Here is an 18,708-nt window from a genome sequence, read left to right as displayed (position 1 = left end):
CTGTTTGCTTTAGTGAAGTGCTGGGACTCTTCAATTAAAACTATTGAACCTTTGCTGAGAAGTAGCACCTGCCCATTTAAAGTGCTGTCTATTTTAGAACACCCAGTTTGCCATATAGAGTGAATTGAATGTTCAACTTTGGGCAAATCTCCCTGGGACTTTGTGAATACCAATGCAAGTTTGTGCATTTAACCTTACTCATTTGAGCTCACATAACAGTAGTGCTATAGCAGTGAACTATTCACAATAATTGTGATATATTTAATGAATGGAGTACACCTTAAGACTCGTCTGACATGAGGTCAGTAGCCAGACTTGTGTGTGAAATCCCACACATAAACCTCTCTTGATAGTACCAGAGGTTACTTTATAAAGGAGACATATAGCATAGCACTTATGGTTAAGGTAACATGTTTCTCCATTCAATTTTACAAGCAAATAACAACAGAAAACAATTGGGTTTCATCACTGGATTATCTTTAAAAGTGAGGAAAAAAAGGGAAGAAGTGTTCCTTTGAATGGCTTCCCATGCTGTAATTGCGGCAGGGCTAATAGTTGTGTAGTGTGCCAGTCTGAGGATATAAACATAGAGAAGCGATTCTCTATTGAAGCTAAAGTAGATGCATTGTGATTAAACTAACCTGCTTACTTCATATATTTTCAGCACTGAAATCTTACAGGTGTGCAAAGATGAGTGGACATTCTTTTCCAGAATTCACAGAATAAAATAAAAATACCTATAAATACTAATCAGATGACAAAAATATCAAGGTATAAAATATAGAGCCCTACTTCTGACTTTTCCTGAAGGCTGTGCATGGCCAAAGTAGATCTTTCCACAGTGAGAGTTAGCACTCAGAGTGATCATAATTAACCTCTCAGGAATGAATGAGTTTATAATTCACATATTCGACTCATACATTTTTCACTCATACTATATTTGCGTGTCAATGGTTTTCATTGAAACAATCTGAGTTAATACTGTTTTTCCCAATTTGAAAAAATGAAAGATGAAAAGCAGAAGACGAGTAGCTTTCCTTGACAGTGGTCCCTCAGGAAGGTTTTATGATTGTAGTTCTCGTATGGATAATGTACACATAGTCAAGTGCCAACACTGCTATTCCTGTTCCAAGTCTTCAAATGATTTTTGAGCCCATATGCGGTTCCTTGGCCAAGGTGTCCATAATAATCCACTACACAATTGCCAGTCCTTTTTGTTTTTTCCTTGTCTTGGGATTGCTTAAAAACAGTTCAACAAAACACATTTCCATATGTATTCATTTAACTGAAACTGCTTTAGGAATGGCTTTAACCTTACCTGCCATGGAACCATTTCATCAGGCACAGGAAAGCGCTTAATGGTAGAGTCGGGATACAGCATATCTCGGGCAGACACATGATACACATATCTAAGGCTATCAATATTTTCAGCAGAAAGATCCTTCTCTTCTTCTTGTGTCTTTGTAGTCTCTGGGAAGAGATAAAATCAGCTGTGGGTATTGCAGAGCAGTGCAGCAAGTCAGGTTACATAAATGTGACTGACTAGTATGGAATAGCTGTGGCATGAGACCCATTCTACACCTACACCCAGCAGGATCAATCTGTCTCATAACACCTATTCTCTAGACTTAAATCCTGTGAGATTACTCTGCCTCGTAACTCTTACTTCCACATAAACATTCACCAGGATTGCTCTCCCATTTAAATCTTCTCTTTGCCTATCTTCAGCAGGTTAGCTCTGACTAATAACTCTTCTTCTCTATGCTTACCTCCAGTAGGATCACTCTCCTACATAACTCCTTATTCCATGCTACCCTCAAGCAGGATTGCTCTTCCTTATAACTCTTCTTCTCTATTTTCACATCCTGAAGCACCACTGTAGGAAAGTAGGATCTGCTTTCATGGTTACTTCACTTTTTTGCTGGTGTCATTCTGTTTTCTCACTAGTCTAACTGGGATACTGTTAATAAGGACCCCAGTCACTGTGATCTCTCCCTAAATTTGACTATGATTAGTACTTTGTCACCTTCCCAATTGGCTAGTGGTGTACCCTTCTAAGTACCTAGTAAATGGTACTAAGGTACCCACGGCATAGGTACACCAGGGGTCTCCCATGGGCTGCAGCATGTATTATGCCACACATGAAAGACCACTCGAACTGTGACTACAGGCCTGCCATTGCAGCCTGTGTGAGCTGGTGCTAGCACCACTCACCACAGATATACGTTTCTTTATATCTGAGGTCACTGCACTTAAAACCTATAAGTCCCCTCTAAGGCAGGCTTTTCAATCCTGAAGGCTGGGTGCTAGGTTAAGTATGAGGGTGTTCTGCATGAGCAGAACACTAGGACACCCCCTACAAACCCAGGAGTCAATTCTCCAGGCTTTGTCAGTGCGGTCAGCCATTTAATACATATAGTGGACATCCAGTAAATTACGAGATGTCTAACTTTATATTGGCTGCACCGAAACCAGTCATGTTTGGTATCAAACATGTTGCAATCCTACCCCAAACCGATTCCAGTGTTGGATACAGCAACCCCTGTACTGGGGGCTCCCTTAGGGTGTCCCCCTGTATTCCGGTACCAGCCTTTAGGGGTCTAACAGCAAGCTAGACCACAGACACGATGCAGCCCCCCTGCTGCTGAGACTGGCTTGAACAGGGGAAGGTAGAAAAATAGGTTTCCTGTAACAGGGAGGTGTGACCACCTCCCAGACAGGACTTAGTGTATTGGGCGTGGATGGGAGCGCTCACCAGGGCCACCAGAAAGCTTTGAAGTACACAGTTGGTGCCCTCGTTGCACACTCCAGTTGGAACCGGTTCAGGGAGCCGTTGGCGCAAAACTGGACAAAGGACATGGGCGTATCCTCCCCTTTGTCCAGCCCCTTCTCTGGGAGGGATCCCTGAATTATCCCAACCCTTTCCCTAGGGTACTAAAGGGCTGCCTGTGGGTGGCTCTTCAGATTTGTCGTGGGACAAGATTAATATTGAAACTACTTCAACTTCAACCATCTGGAAACTCAGGGCTTCGTTGTACTTCACTTTGGGAACCAAGACTAGATCAAGGAAGATTCCTGCTGCTCCTGGTCTCGTCATCCAGCCAGTCTTCTGCATCATCTGTGCCTGTGCTTCATTCAGGTTCTTCTCCAGGCCTGTGCACATCAAAGACACCCGAAGTAATATCCATTGGAGTTAAGGAGTCTCCAGGCACTGCAACAAAGCTGACCTGTCTGCTGCTCCTGAGCTCCCACGGACTACGAAAGGTTCAGCAACACAACTGGTGGTTCTGCAACTCCCTCAAAGCCTGCACGGTCTTCTCACAGAGTTTCATGCCAGTATCCTTCATCAAAACCGCTGAAGCAGAACCCCTGTGCCTCGTGTAGACATGCCGTTGCCAAGGCTTGCTTTCACTGTCCTCCAGAGATCCTCGGGCTACAAGAAGCTCCAGCCTGCAGCATCTCTTCCTACCACGGTCTTCGCCCTCACTGCATCTTCTGCACCATGGGCCTGCATCCTTTGTGAGCTGCTTGAGGTCTTTTTGCGACTCCTGTGCCTTCTGCCTGTGGGTCCTCTTGAGGATGTTGTTTGGCTTCAGTGGGCTCCCCCTCCTGTTCGGGCCTGCTTTGACTTTGCGGCATTTGGTGAGTTCCTTGGACCTTGCCAGTCCTGACACTGCACCTTTGCTTTCCACATCTGTTGCTGCTGCCAAGGCTTTTTGGTGCTCCTGCCGGACACCGAACGCCTGGTTCTCGACTTCCGACTTGGGACAGCTCATGAGCGGCTCCTAGTCTTCCACAGCATCGTCTAGACCTCACAGCAGCAGCGACAGGGTCACCATCAACTCTCCTACATCTTCCATTTTCGGTGGTCATGGTCTTCCGTGCTTCCTGGTCTCTCCTGAGTTGCATAGACTGTCCCCTCTGCTTGCAGGTACTTCTCTTCAAGAAACAATCCCTGGATTCCACTGGACTCTTTCACTTTCTTTGCCAGTGGCATCTTTATGAAGTCCTTCATGGTGCTCTACGTCAGTTTCCGACATCACGTCGCACGTATGCACCCGGCTAGCCTGGTGTAGATATCCTGGTTCCTGGGGTATCCACAGGTGGGGTGACTTTCCAACACTCCATCTTCCACAGGGTTTCTTCAGGGTCATCTGGGAAGGGTCCTTCTTCTCAAACTGCAACCCGACTTTCCCATTGACTTGCATTGGGTACAAGGGCTGTGTTTCCACTCTGCACACAGCCTCCGTGGGGTTCCTGGGTACTTACCTCGGGTGGTTCCTTGGGTCCCCAACTCTTCTAAGTCTTCTCATCCAAGTCTATAGTTCATTCGCAGTTCGCATTCCACTTTCTTAGTTTATGGTTTGGTCTCCCCCTGGAGACCACTGTGTATTTATGCTTACTTGCCTGTTTTCTTTTGATATATTGTGTTGAAATCTACGGGTAGGAGATATACCAATGTGATAGTGAATGTGTTTAATAAATGTAAATTTTTTATAACTACACTGTTTGGTTCTTTTTTGTTTAACCTACAGTACATGATTAGATCTGGTAAAACAAGCTGCTTAACACTCCTTCTGGACTAAGCCTGAAGGCTGCTCTCCACAGCTACCACTTAGAGAGCGTTCTATGGTTTTCTAAGACCACTTAAATCACAACAAGGGTTGTCTGGATTAGTGCATGGTGCTTCACTTAAATAAGTGTGCACCATATGCTAAGTCAGCGGGCTGCAACCACTCTCGTTCATAACTCTCCATTCCACCTTAACTTCCAGCAGGATCACTCTGTCTCATAACTCTTCTCTGCTCCTACCTCCAGCATGATCCCTTTGCCTAATGACTCTTCTCTAAAGCTACCTTCAGCATGATCACACTGTTTCATAACAGTTCGCTGTTCCTACCTTCAGCATGATTGCTCCTCCTCACAACTCTTCTCTAAACCTACCTACCGGAATCAGTCTGGTTCATCCCTCTTCTCTGATCCTACCTTCAGCTTTTCACTCTGAATCATCACTCTTCTTCTCCAGATCCAACCCTAGCAGAATTAGTCTGGCTCATCACTCTTCTCTAAACCTACCTCCAGCTTTTCACTCTGAATCATCACTCTTATTCTCCAGATCCAACTCTAGCAGAATCAGTCTGGCTCATCACTCTTCTCTAAACCTACCTTCAGCTTTTCACTCTAAATCATCACTCTTCTTCTCCAGATCCAACTCCAGCAGAATCAGTCTGCTTCATCACTCTTCTCTAAACCTACCTTCAACACAATCACTCCGCCTCATAACTCTTCTTCTTTTATATCATCTCCAGCGTGATCGCTCCTCCAAATAACTCTTCTCTGAACCTACCTTCAGTACGATCACTTTGCCTCATAACTCTTCTTCTCTAGGTCTAACTCCAGTAGAATCAGTCTACCTCATCACTCTCCTTCTCTAATTTCACCTCCAGCATCATCGCTCTGCCACATATCTCTTCTCTAAAACTACCTTCAGCTCAATCACTTTGCCTCCTAACTCATATTCTGCAGGCCTACCTCCAGCAGAATGGCTCTGCCCCATCACTCGTCTTCCCTATATTACCTCCAGCAGGACCGCTCTCCATAACACTTCACTCCACATTGATGGTATAGAGTCAAAATATCGAGTTTTTAATATCGACTAAACACAATATCGAGTAAAAAATATAGAATGGACATAATATCAACTAGACATAATATAGAGAACAAAAATATCGACTAGAAAAAATTAATAACGAATAGAATGGACATAATATCGAATCAAAAATATAGAATGGACATAATATCGACTAGACATAATATAGACAACAAAAATATCGAATTTAAGGTAAGTTAATATTATTTTTTAATTTTTGTGTAATATAATTCTGTAGCGGGTTGTGGGTTTATAGGGGAATAGGGTGGGAAGTAATTTAATTATAATTAATTAAATATGTCATTTAATTTATTGGTATTTATTTAGAATTACTTGTTAATTAATTATTAATATGTAATTAATTAAAATACAATTGGTAATTAAAAGTAATTGATTAATTTTTAAATTTTAAATTAATTTATTGTTAATAGGTAATTAATTAGTATTAGTAAGTAATTTTTATAATTAAATAATTTAAATTTGTATTTATAAATAATTATTTAATATATTTTTTAGAATTGTAAAATATTTTAATTAATTTGTAATTGGTATTACTATTTATGTTATTTATATTTATATATGAAGTATTTACTTTCCCTACTATTGCACTCACTGGAGTTGGAATAGTAATTTTTACCCCTACACTATCCAACACTTTCCCTACTGTTGCACTCTCTGAAGTTGGAATAGTAATTTTAACCCCTACGGTAAAGCTATCCAACTCTTTCCCTACTGTTGCACTCTCTGGAGTTGGAATAGTAATTTTAACCCCTACGCTATCCACCGCTTTCCCTACTGTTGCACTCTCTGGAGTGGGAATAGTAATTTTTACCCCTACGCTATCCAACGCTTTCCCTACTGTTGCACTCTCTGAAGTGAAAATAGTAATTTTTACCCCTACGCTATCCAATGCTTTCCCTACTGTTGCACACTCTGTGGTGGGAATAGTAATTTTTACCCCTACGCTATCCAATGCTTTCCCTACTGTTGCACTCGCTGGAGTGGGAATAGTAATTTTTACTCCTACGCTATCCAACTCTTTACCTACTGTTGCACTCTCTGGAGTGGGAATAGTAACTTTAACCCCTACGCTATCCAACGCTTTCCCCACTGTTGCACTCTCTGGAGTGGGAATAGTAATTTTTACCCCTACGCTATCCAACTCTTTCCCTACTGTTGCACTCTCTGGAGTGGGAATAGTAATTTTAACTCCTACGCTATCCAACGCTTTCCCTACTGTTCCACTCTCTGGAGTGGGAATAGTAATTTGTACCCCTACGCTATCCAACTCTTTCCCTACTGTTGCACTCTCTGGAGTTGGAATAGTAATTTTAACCCCTACGCTATCCAACGCTTTCCTTACTGTTGCACTCTCTGGAGTGGGAATAGTAATTTTTACCCCTTCGCTATCCTACGCTTTCCCTAGTGGTGCACTCTCTGGAGTGGGAATAGTAATTTTTACCCCTACGCTATCCAACGTTTTCCTACTGTTGCACTCTCTGGAGTGGGAATAGTAATTTTTACCCCTACGCTATCCAACGCTTTCCATACTGTTGCACTCTCTGGAGTGGGAATAGTAATTTTTACCCCTACGCTATCCAACGCTTTCCCTACTGTTGCACTCGCTGGAGTGGGAATAGTAATTTTTACCCCTATGCTATGCAACTCTTTCCCTACTGTTGCACTCTCTGGAGTGGGAATAGTAATTTTTACCCCTACGCTATCCAACGTTTTCCCTACTGTTGCACTCTCTGGAGTGGGAATAGTAATTTTTACCCCTACGCTATCCAATGCTTTCCATACTGTTGCACTCTCTGGAGTGGGAATAGTAATTTTTACCCCTACGCTATCCAACGCTTTCCCTACTGTTGCACTCGCTGGAGTGGGAATAGTAATTTTTACCCCTACGCTATCCAACTCTTTCCCTACTGTTGCACTCTCTGGAGTGGGAATAGTAATTTTAACCCCTACGCTATCCAACACGTTCCCTACTGTTGCACTCTCTGGAGTGGGAATAGTAATTTTTACCCCTACGCTATCCAACGCTTTCCCTACAGTTGCACTCTCTGGAGTGGGAATAGTCATTTTTACCCCCCCTTCCTATCCAAAGCTTTCCCTACTATTGCACTCTCTGGAGTGGGAATAGTCATTTTTACCCTTACGCTATCCAACGTTTTTTCTACTGTTGCACTCACTGGAATGGTAATAGTAAATTGTATCCTCCCGCTATCCTATGGTAAAAATATTGCATATTTTTCATTAATATTATGTTCATATATATATATATTACAAAATTAAGATGTATGTTTATTTTTTTGTAACTTAAATTAATTAATTATTAATTTTAAGGTAATATAAGTATTTTAAATATGTTTAAGTTAATTATATTTATTATTTTATTAATTTATAATTATTTTAAAGCATTTGAAAAAATTCTATATTTTGAGTAACTATATTTTTAACAACAATATTTTTAATTCGATATTTTTGTACTTACCTGTTTGGAGATAAGGATTCAATATTTTTGCATTCTATATTTTTTACTCGATATTGTGGTAATTCTAAATTGTGACATCGATATTGTTTCAGTGATCCGAGATTGAGTGCTGGTGGTTGCTCTGCAGAGACTTGTGACTATGACCGTTATCGTTGAATCTTGACTATATGTCCGCTTCCTCAAGTCTCTGGATGATGCAGCTGGCCCTTGATGGGTTGTACGATTCAGAAAAGGGGGTGGTGATGAACAGAGTGTCTGAATTAAGCAGACCACTCTTACCCAGTCCAAAGATCAGGGCTTGATCCATCACCGTTATTTATCTCACTGCCCCATCCCAGCTCAGAACCTGGCTATATGCAAATTAGTCTGTCCCTGGCCCAGTGCATCATGGGAACAGGGCAGACCAAACTACCAAGCCAATTCTTCACCAGAAAGGAGACAAGCTACCGGGGACCGGTTTCTGGCATTTCAGCCTCTTCGGCCCGGCTTGCTTGAATCCTGATGGAGCAGTGAGAAAGGGACTCATGTCTGAGTATACCCTGCCACACCTATAGTGGCCAAAAACGATTCAGAAAAGGGGGTGGTGATGAACAGAGTGTCTGAATTAAGCAGACCACTCTTACCCAGTCCAAAGATCAGGGCTTGATCCATCACCGTTATTTATCTCACTGCCCCATCCCAGCTCAGAACCTGGCTATATGCAAATTAGTCTGTCCCTGGCCCAGTGCATCATGGGAACAGGGCAGACCAAACTACCAAGCCAATTCTTCACCAGAAAGGAGACAAGCTACCGGGGACCGGTTTCTGGCATTTCAGCCTCTTCGGCCCGGCTTGCTTGAATCCTGATGGAGCAGTGAGAAAGGGACTCATGTCTGAGTATACCCTGCCACACCTATAGTGGCCAAAAACGATTCAGAAAAGGGGGTGGTGATGAACAGAGTGTCTGAATTAAGCAGACCACTCTTACCCAGTCCAAAGATCAGGGCTTGATCCATCACCGTTATTTATCTCACTGCCCCATCCCAGCTCAGAACCTGGCTATATGCAAATTAGTCTGTCCCTGGCCCAGTGCATCATGGGAACAGGGCAGACCAAACTACCAAGCCAATTCTTCACCAGAAAGGAGACAAGCTACCGGGGACCGGTTTCTGGCATTTCAGCCTCTTCGGCCCAGCTTGCTTGAATCCTGATGGAGCAGTGAGAAAGGGACTCATGTCTGAGTATACCCTGCCACACCTACAGTGGCCAAAAACGATTCAGAAAAGGGGGTGGTGATGAACAGAGTGTCTGAATTAAGCAGACCACTCTTACCCAGTCCAAAGATCAGGGCTTGATCCATCACCGTTATTTATCTCACTGCCCCATCCCAGCTCAGAACCTGGCTATATGCAAATTAGTCTGTCCCTGGCCCAGTGCATCATGGGAACAGGGCAGACCAAACTACCAAGCCAATTCTTCACCAGAAAGGAGACAAGCTACCGGGGACCGGTTTCTGGCATTTCAGCCTCTTCGGCCCGGCTTGCTTGAATCCTGATGGAGCAGTGAGAAAGGGACTCATGTCTGAGTATACCCTGCCACACCTATAGTGGCCAAAAACGATTCAGAAAAGGGGGTGGTGATGAACAGAGTGTCTGAATTAAGCAGACCACTCTTACCCAGTCCAAAGATCAGGGCTTGATCCATCACCGTTATTTATCTCACTGCCCCATCCCAGCTCAGAACCTGGCTATATGCAAATTAGTCTGTCCCTGGCCCAGTGCATCATGGGAACAGGGCAGACCAAACTACCAAGCCAATTCTTCACCAGAAAGGAGACAAGCTACCGGGGACCGGTTTCTGGCATTTCAGCCTCTTCGGCCCGGCTTGCTTGAATCCTGATGGAGCAGTGAGAAAGGGACTCATGTCTGAGTATACCCTGCCACACCTATAGTGGCCAAAAACGATTCAGAAAAGGGGGTGGTGATGAACAGAGTGTCTGAATTAAGCAGACCACTCTTACCCAGTCCAAAGATCAGGGCTTGATCCATCACCGTTATTTATCTCACTGCCCCATCCCAGCTCAGAACCTGGCTATATGCAAATTAGTCTGTCCCTGGCCCAGTGCATCATGGGAACAGGGCAGACCAAACTACCAAGCCAATTCTTCACCAGAAAGGAGACAAGCTACCGGGGACCGGTTTCTGGCATTTCAGCCTCTTCGGCCCGGCTTGCTTGAATCCTGATGGAGCAGTGAGAAAGGGACTCATGTCTGAGTATACCCTGCCACACCTATAGTGGCCAAAAACGATTCAGAAAAGGGGGTGGTGATGAACAGAGTGTCTGAATTAAGCAGACCACTCTTACCCAGTCCAAAGATCAGGGCTTGATCCATCACCGTTATTTATCTCACTGCCCCATCCCAGCTCAGAACCTGGCTATATGCAAATTAGTCTGTCCCTGGCCCAGTGCATCATGGGAACAGGGCAGACCAAACTACCAAGCCAATTCTTCACCAGAAAGGAGACAAGCTACCGGGGACCGGTTTCTGGCATTTCAGCCTCTTCGGCCCGGCTTGCTTGAATCCTGATGGAGCAGTGAGAAAGGGACTCATGTCTGAGTATACCCTGCCACACCTACAGTGGCCAAAAACGATTCAGAAAAGGGGGTGGTGATGAACAGAGTGTCTGAATTAAGCAGACCACTCTTACCCAGTCCAAAGATCAGGGCTTGATCCATCACCGTTATTTATCTCACTGCCCCATCCCAGCTCAGAACCTGGCTATATGCAAATTAGTCTGTCCCTGGCCCAGTGCATCATGGGAACAGGGCAGACCAAACTACCAAGCCAATTCTTCACCAGAAAGGAGACAAGCTACCGGGGACCGGTTTCTGGCATTTCAGCCTCTTCGGCCCGGCTTGCTTGAATCCTGATGGAGCAGTGAGAAAGGGACTCATGTCTGAGTATACCCTGCCACAACTATAGTGGCCAAAAACGATTCAGAAAAGGGGGTGGTGATGAACAGAGTGTCTGAATTAAGCAGACCACTCTTACCCAGTCCAAAGATCAGGGCTTGATCCATCACCGTTATTTATCTCACTGCCCCATCCCAGCTCAGAACCTGGCTATATGCAAATTAGTCTGTCCCTGGCCCAGTGCATCATGGGAACAGGGCAGACCAAACTACCAAGCCAATTCTTCACCAGAAAGGAGACAAGCTACCGGGGACCGGTTTCTGGCATTTCAGCCTCTTCGGCCCGGCTTGCTTGAATCCTGATGGAGCAGTGAGAAAGGGACTCATGTCTGAGTATACCCTGTCACACCTATAGTGGCCAAAAACGATTCAGAAAAGGGGGTGGTGATGAACAGAGTGTCTGAATTAAGCAGACCACTCTTACCCAGTCCAAAGATCAGGGCTTGATCCATCACCGTTATTTATCTCACTGCCCCATCCCAGCTCAGAACCTGGCTATATGCAAATTAGTCTGTCCCTGGCCCAGTGCATCATGGGAACAGGGCAGACCAAACTACCAAGCCAATTCTTCACCAGAAAGGAGACAAGCTGTAGGCGGCTTGCTGTGTAACCTTTATACACTCTTAGAACATTAATGACTTGCTGATTGCATTTATCTTGTTGGTGCCCCAATTGCGTTAGGCCCAAAGGGTTGTAGACGGATTGCTGTGTATGGCTTTAATTATGCATATTGTAAAAAAACAAAATGACTTAATTTTAAAATGCAGTTAGAGCAAATATTCAACAAATAAAAGCACTATTTAACACCTGCAATGAGCCCTATGGTGTAGTACGGATGGAGGTTTCTAGAAACAGCCCTATGCACATATGAGACATGTTTGCCATCCCTAATTGGATTATCAGCATCTGTAAACTGGGTGACCCGTGGAAAGGGGGGTGACCAATTTCCGTAGAGATACCGCAGAAAGAATACCACATGACTGTCTCTCAACAATACTGATACAATCAAATCAGATATGTGCTTGCCCCCCATATGAACAAGGACTTGAGAATAGAGAATTAGTCACTGTTGGAGGAAAAGGTCCTTTCTGAACGCCCTCCTCAAATAGGTCATCTCCCTTGTCTTTAGGAAAATAGTCTATAATTCTCCTGAAATTGAGAAGTGATTAGGAGAAAGAGTTGGGAGTACTGAATGATGACGAGTGGGAAGAGAACCCCAAGGGAAGTGGCAATCAGAGCAGAATTCAATCTTGTGCTACTGCAGATCTTAACATGCAAAATCCATGCTACTGAAAATGCAGAATATGAATCCCAGGTGTTATCAGAGAGGTACCTTCACACATGTACTTTTGTCCTGTACCTGGATAGAACGCTTCAGGTAAGAGGTGCGATACTACTTACGGTGCGTGGTGGTCTTCAGATACAGAGTGAGGCCAAACTGCTACTTCTCATTATATGGGAGACGAAAGCATATCATAATTTAAAGTATGTCAACACAGGCCTAATTGAGGCAGGGAGAAATAGAACATGTAAATGATGAAAATTGGCAAAATGATTGATGATCTTGTCTGATTAAATGAATTCTGTTCTTCACTAGTCCTATCATTAATGTCTACATTGGCATCAAAATAGTAGTTTTCCAAAAGGCACACACTCATACCTGCTCATATTTCATATATTTTCCTAGACAAAGCTAGTCCGGAGGCAAAGGCAATCTTCCATAATGTCTTTTCAGCCCGGTTGGGAGAACAAGATAGCAAGTGGCAGTGTGCAATCCTGAAGCAGACTGTTTGTCATAAGAGCTTCTTCTGGACTGCATGAAGTCTCTACTCAAGAGGCTCTTACATGCACTTTATACAATGTTTATCAGCATTATTCTGAGACAAAATGAACCCTGTGATCTCTGATGTAAGCTGTAAACAGAAATGTGTGACCTCCCTTGTACACTTGTCCAAAGTCACAGCATTTCCCTCTAAAGATCATATTGCGTGAATATGTGCATCAGAACCCCTTTCAGAGGGCCACTGGCAACTGGGCCACGTGGTGGTGGAGGACTTTTGTGAAAATTTACTCACACATGTTATTCTTTTGGTGGGCGGTTGCATTTTCTTCATTAGTAATTCATCCCTGGATGGTTTTTGTGCTCTTACCAATGCTGGTTCAATGGTTTGTTCAGGATATCATATATGCCAGAAGACGCCAGACCAAAACATATACGTCCCAAACGGATTCATCCTCTACGGATGAAGATAGAAGACCGATGCGCACAGAACGAGGCAGGAAAATTCCAGAATCATCTGAACAAGCAGGACCTTCAACTGAACAGCGTCCTTTTTTAGAAGGAGGCCCCACCGAAACAGTAGACCCCGGAGGGGACTCAGAAAGAACAAAAGAAATAGACAAAACACGCCACAAACGAGAACAGTTACATCCAAGAAAAACAAGAAAAACAAGAACAAGAAATTCCATTAGAGTCAAAAAATTTGGTAATTAACATATCAGACAAAAAGCTTAACACATTTCAAAAGGACACTTTACAAAAAGGGATGTCATTTGTCCCCACAGCCCGCACTAACAAATTAGAGTTGGAGGTGAGCTTATTTAAATTGACAAGGAAAATAAGACTAAGACACTTCTTTGACAATGTCCTTACAGAACCTTCGCAAGTGAAAACTGATGAGTTAAGAGGGCTAAAGACTACCAGTACGTACATGCCACCAGTTAGCCACAAGACAATTGACCTTTTTGAAGTCTTATGTAAACAAGAAATAGAAAAAGTCAATACAAAGAAGACGCCTAAAAGGAAGAACATGACAAACAAGGAGTATGGCACAATACAAGCATTGGCCAAAAACGACAAGATTGTGTGTCAAAAGGCAGATAAGTGAGGGGCCATGGTAATCTTGAATAAACCATACTACGAGTTAATGATCAAGGAACACATTGAAGATGAGTCATTGTACAAGGAAATTGATTATAATCCCACGGAAGAAATCCGAAAAACCTTATCCAACATACTGACGAGAGCAGAAGATAAAGGAATCATATCAGACAAAACCAGGAAATATCTAACTCAGGAGAGTCCTAAGAGTCCAATCATATATATGGTACCTAAGGTTCACAAAGACTTGCACAAACCACCCTGCCGCCCTATAGTTTCTACGAAGGGAAGTCTCCACGAACCCGTGGGAAAGCTTATCGATAAATACTTGCAACCATTGGTGTTAAAATCCACATCATACATAAAGGACACCACTGACTTTTTGGTAAGATTGAACAGCCTAAAAACAACAGAGAACATAACAATGGTAACCATAGATGTGAAGGCGCTTTATACGTCAATACCACATAAGGAAGGCCTGGAAGCCATAGAAAACGCCCTACTGAACAGCACATATGATCAAGACCTGCAAGTATTTTTAATGGAGCTAATGGAGTTTACTCTCATGAACAGTTATTTTGAATATCAACAACGATGGTTTATCCAACGGAGTGGCACATCGATGGGCAATTGGGCCGCGCCGGCGTACGCCAATCTGTTTATGACGGATTTTGAAAACCTACATATCTATCAACGACAAGAATGGGCAACTCAGCTATTGATGTACGTAAGGTTCATCGACGACATCTTTTTAATTTGGAAAGGCGCTGATGACACTTTATGCAGAGAGTTGGATACATTGAACAACAGAAATGAACGGATTAGCTTCACGTGGCAAATAAGCACTACTAAAATCCAGTATTTGGATGTAGAGATTACCAGAAGTAACAATCAATTTCAAACTAACCTCTACCGAAAGCCTACTGATAGGAACAATTTATTGAAATTTGACAGCCACCACCCTCAATCTCTGATGACACACCTGCCATATTCACAGTTCCTCAGGGTACGGAGAGTGGTCTCGGAAACTCAAGAATGTCAAGAGCAATTAACAATCATGGCTAAGAGGTTTCATGATAGAGGATATCCTGAACAAACCATTGAACCAGCATTGGTAAGAGCACAAAAAACATCCAGGGATGAATTACTAATGAAGAAAATGCAACCGCCCACCAAAAGAATAACATGTGTGAGTAAATATTCCAATGTGAGTACCCAATTTAAGAACATTATTAGGAAACATTGGCAAATACTGAAATTGGAAGTGGATTTCAAAGGCATCTTTTCAGAAGAACCATTATTTGCGTTCACTCGAGGTAAGAACCTAGGGGAAATGTTGAAATACCCCATTGAGCGACCCCCACAAAGCACTTATCGTGGAACTATCCCATGCTTGAACTGTAGCAGCTGCCACAACATTATGAAGGGGAACGAGATAGCCCATCCCATGAAAGGGTTTAAAATACCGTTAAGAGTGAGTGGGACATGCCATACAATGAACATAATATACATGCTGAAATGCGCTTGTGGTTCAGTGTATGTAGGCCACACTGAACACAAACTAAAAACACGCCTTACAGAACACAAAAGCAACATAAGACCAGAATCTGTGAAATCAACGGTGGCCGTCCATTTCAAAGAGAAACATCACCACATAAGCCAACTGCGGGCTTGCATTTTGGAAATAGTGCCCAAAATTGAGGGCTCAATAAATAAGAAAAACTTACTCAGAAGAGAGAATCACTGGATTTACTATCTGAACAGCCTCAAGCCCAATGGGCTAAATGATCGGACAGAATTTTTGTGCTATTTATAAACACTGTTGTTATATGTATAATGCAGCAATCATGTTACACATAGCGCTTCATGAAGCTCTTAATTTATTCTTACAACCGCTTAGGTGCATAACATGGCAAGGGCGGGCAGCAAGTATCATATAGCATTCCTTAGACTGCAAGCGTAGTATATTGATTGTGTCCACAAAGTTAGTTGGGAAAAAAAACGGCTTGCGTAGTAATGCGCATGCGTTAAGCCGCCGGTAGAAAAACGTACACATTTGACCCCGGCGCCATTAGGAGATGCAGCGCGGAGTTCGCGTAGGCGGAATAACTTAACAAAGTTTACAAGGTGAGCGCTTAGAGCATGAGTTAGCCATTGATGTCAGTCGCATCCCGCAAGTTCGGCGTAGCTCTAGTATAATCAAGCACATGCAAGCGATCGAGAATCATTGCGGTAACATTCAGGCAAGACACCAGCAAGCGTGATCCACTGTTATAGTGAACCATAAGCTCGAACTCACGATATAGGCGTCCATTAGCCCATTTGAACTTTGTTAAATATCCCGTAGAATTTTTGCTTTAACACGCGAGTACCCATCACGCTAAGTAACGCATTTGCGCAATCACACAGTCAGTATACAAAGTTGCCAGTAATGCTTATATCGTGAATTACATGAAATAGGGCAGGCTAAAGCAAGTTTTGTTTTATTAACCAACAGGTTTCCCTGATGAAGGTGCTATATGCACCGAAATGCATTGGATGTAATTTATTGGGAAATTACAAATAACCAATACAAAAGGAGATATCTAACATGTGAATACAACATGAAAATATTTGATTATGATGAAAAATAAATTCAAGTGCATGAACATATAATGAAGTCACGTTTGAATTGAAATAGCTGGAGATCCAGCAATCTTCTTGTGCCCAGGGTGAGAGGGCTATGATGCAATAGTCCTGCGACCATTTGATTATTCAGAGGAACTCCTCATCCCAAAGCAGTAGTGGCTTTCATCGCCCTGGTGGAATGGGCAAGTAGCCCCACAGGAGGCTCCTTTTTAGCTAGAGAATAGCAAGCTTTAATACACAAAACGACTCATCTGGAAATGGTCCGCTTGTGTACGACCCAACCTTTCTTGGCGCCTACGTAGCCAACAAAGAGCTGGTCATCCACCCAAAACTGTCTGGTACGATCCAGATAGAAGGAGATCGCACGTTTTGGGTCCAGACGGTGGAGCCTCTCTTCCTCTTTTGAAGGATGCAGAGGCGGAAAGAAGCTGGGCAAAGTGATGGTTTGTCCAATATGAAAGGAAGTGACCACCTTGGGAAGGAAGGATGGACGAGTTCTTAGGACAACCTTGTCCGATGTACAGCCAGAAAACGAGGTTTTGATGAAAGAGCCTGGAGCTCGCTCACTCTTCTGGCAGATGTGATGGCCACCAGGAATGCAGTCTTAAGAATTAAGAGTCTGACAGGACAGTTGTGAAGCGGCTCAAATGGAGTGCACATCAAATAGGTCAAGACCAGATTCAAGTCCCACTGAGGCATTACGAAGGGGATAGGAGGAAAAAGATGAGTAATGCCTTTTAAGAAATGATTTACAACAGGGGACTTGAAGAGAGAAGGCTGATCAGGAAGCCTAGAAAAGGCGGAAATGGCTGAGAGATAGCCCTTGATAGAGCCCAGAGCAGAGTCCTGCTGGGCCAAAGAAAGGAGGAACAAGAGAACCTCAGAAAGAGGATCTACAGCCTTTGCTGCGCACCATGCCACAAATTTGTTTCATCGGCAGGCGTATACCATCTTAGTAGAGAGACGACTGGCTGCCAAGATTACATCACAGACTTCAAGAGGCAAGTCAAATGAAGTCAGCAGCCGTCGCTCAATCTCCAAGCAAGCAGGTGGAGACTGGACAGGTTTGGGAGTAGGACCGTCCCCTGCTGCTGTGACAGAAGATCCTCTCGAAGAGCCAGTCGGATCGGAGGATCGATGGCCATATTGAGTAGCTCAGGATACCAGACTCTTCGTACCCAATCTGGTGCACTAAGAATGACTTGGGCCAGGTCGCGCTTGATCTTCTTCAGCACTCTAGGCAGAAGTGGTATAGGCAGAAAGGCGTACAACAGACCGCAACTCCACTCGTGGCGAAAAGCGGCACCTAGCGAGTGCCACCTTGGAAGTTCCAACGCGTAGAATTGCTGACATTGCGCGTTCTCTTTGAGTTGCAAATAGATCTAACCAAGGCTCTCCCCACTGTTGAAAGAGACCTTGCACTACCTCTGAGTGCAGACGCCATTCATGATCCATCATGCACCTGCAGGCTGAGTTTGTCCACCCTGGTGTTCAGAGACCCTGCCAGGTGTTGAACCAACAGGGATATGCCCTGATGATCCAGCCATGTCCAGAGGCGGAGGGGCTCTTGATATAGGGTCCACGACCCCACCCCGCCTTGTTTGTTGCACTACCACATGGTAGTGGTGTTGTCTGTGAACACCTGCACTTCTCTTCCCCGGACAGAGAGAAGGAATGCTTTCAGTGGAAGACGGATCGCCCACAGCTCCAGAAGATTGATGAGGAGCTCGGACTCTGCCGGCGACCTGAGGTCTCTGATCTCCACCTCCCCCATGAGGCCCCCCCATCCCAGAAGTTATGCATCAGTCACCAACGTGAACTCTGGTTGAGGAAGGGAGGGGGATTTGCCGTTGACCCAATGCTGGTTCATGAGCCACCACTGCAATTGTTGTGCAGTGCCCTCAGCAATCTGGAAGCAATCGGACAGATTTCCCTGATGTTGCGCCTACTGGAACTACACTTCCCACTGCAGAATTTGTATATGCCACCTGGCGTGATCCACCAGCAAGATGCAGGAGGCCATCAGGCCCAGCAGCCGGAGGGTCATCCTGACCAAAACCTCAGCCTGAAAGATCGGAATCATAGCCCGAATATCCCGGAC

The 18,708-nt window shown here is 44.0% G+C and overlaps 1 protein-coding gene across 5 annotated transcripts in view; it reads right to left on the bottom strand.

Annotated features, from left to right (window-relative positions):
* LOC144773613 (transient receptor potential cation channel subfamily M member 2-like) overlaps positions 1-18,708 on the bottom strand; it is a 1,994,366-nt gene that overhangs the window by 423,084 nt on the left and 1,552,574 nt on the right. For all 5 annotated transcript variants that reach the window (XR_013600026.1, XR_013600027.1, XM_078658754.1 and 2 more), the window contains one exon: positions 1,319-1,470. Coding sequence is in view for 3 of the 5 variants with exons in the window: in XM_078658754.1 (XP_078514880.1) it covers positions 1,319-1,470 (152 nt within the window). In the remaining 2 variants the exon portion in view is untranslated. The remainder of the gene's footprint in view (positions 1-1,318; positions 1,471-18,708) is intronic.

This window comes from Lissotriton helveticus, chromosome 8 (genome assembly GCF_964261635.1).
Source record: "Lissotriton helveticus chromosome 8, aLisHel1.1, whole genome shotgun sequence".
Taxonomy (NCBI): domain Eukaryota; kingdom Metazoa; phylum Chordata; class Amphibia; order Caudata; family Salamandridae; genus Lissotriton; species Lissotriton helveticus.
This window is presented reverse-complemented; position numbering and strand designations above follow the sequence as displayed.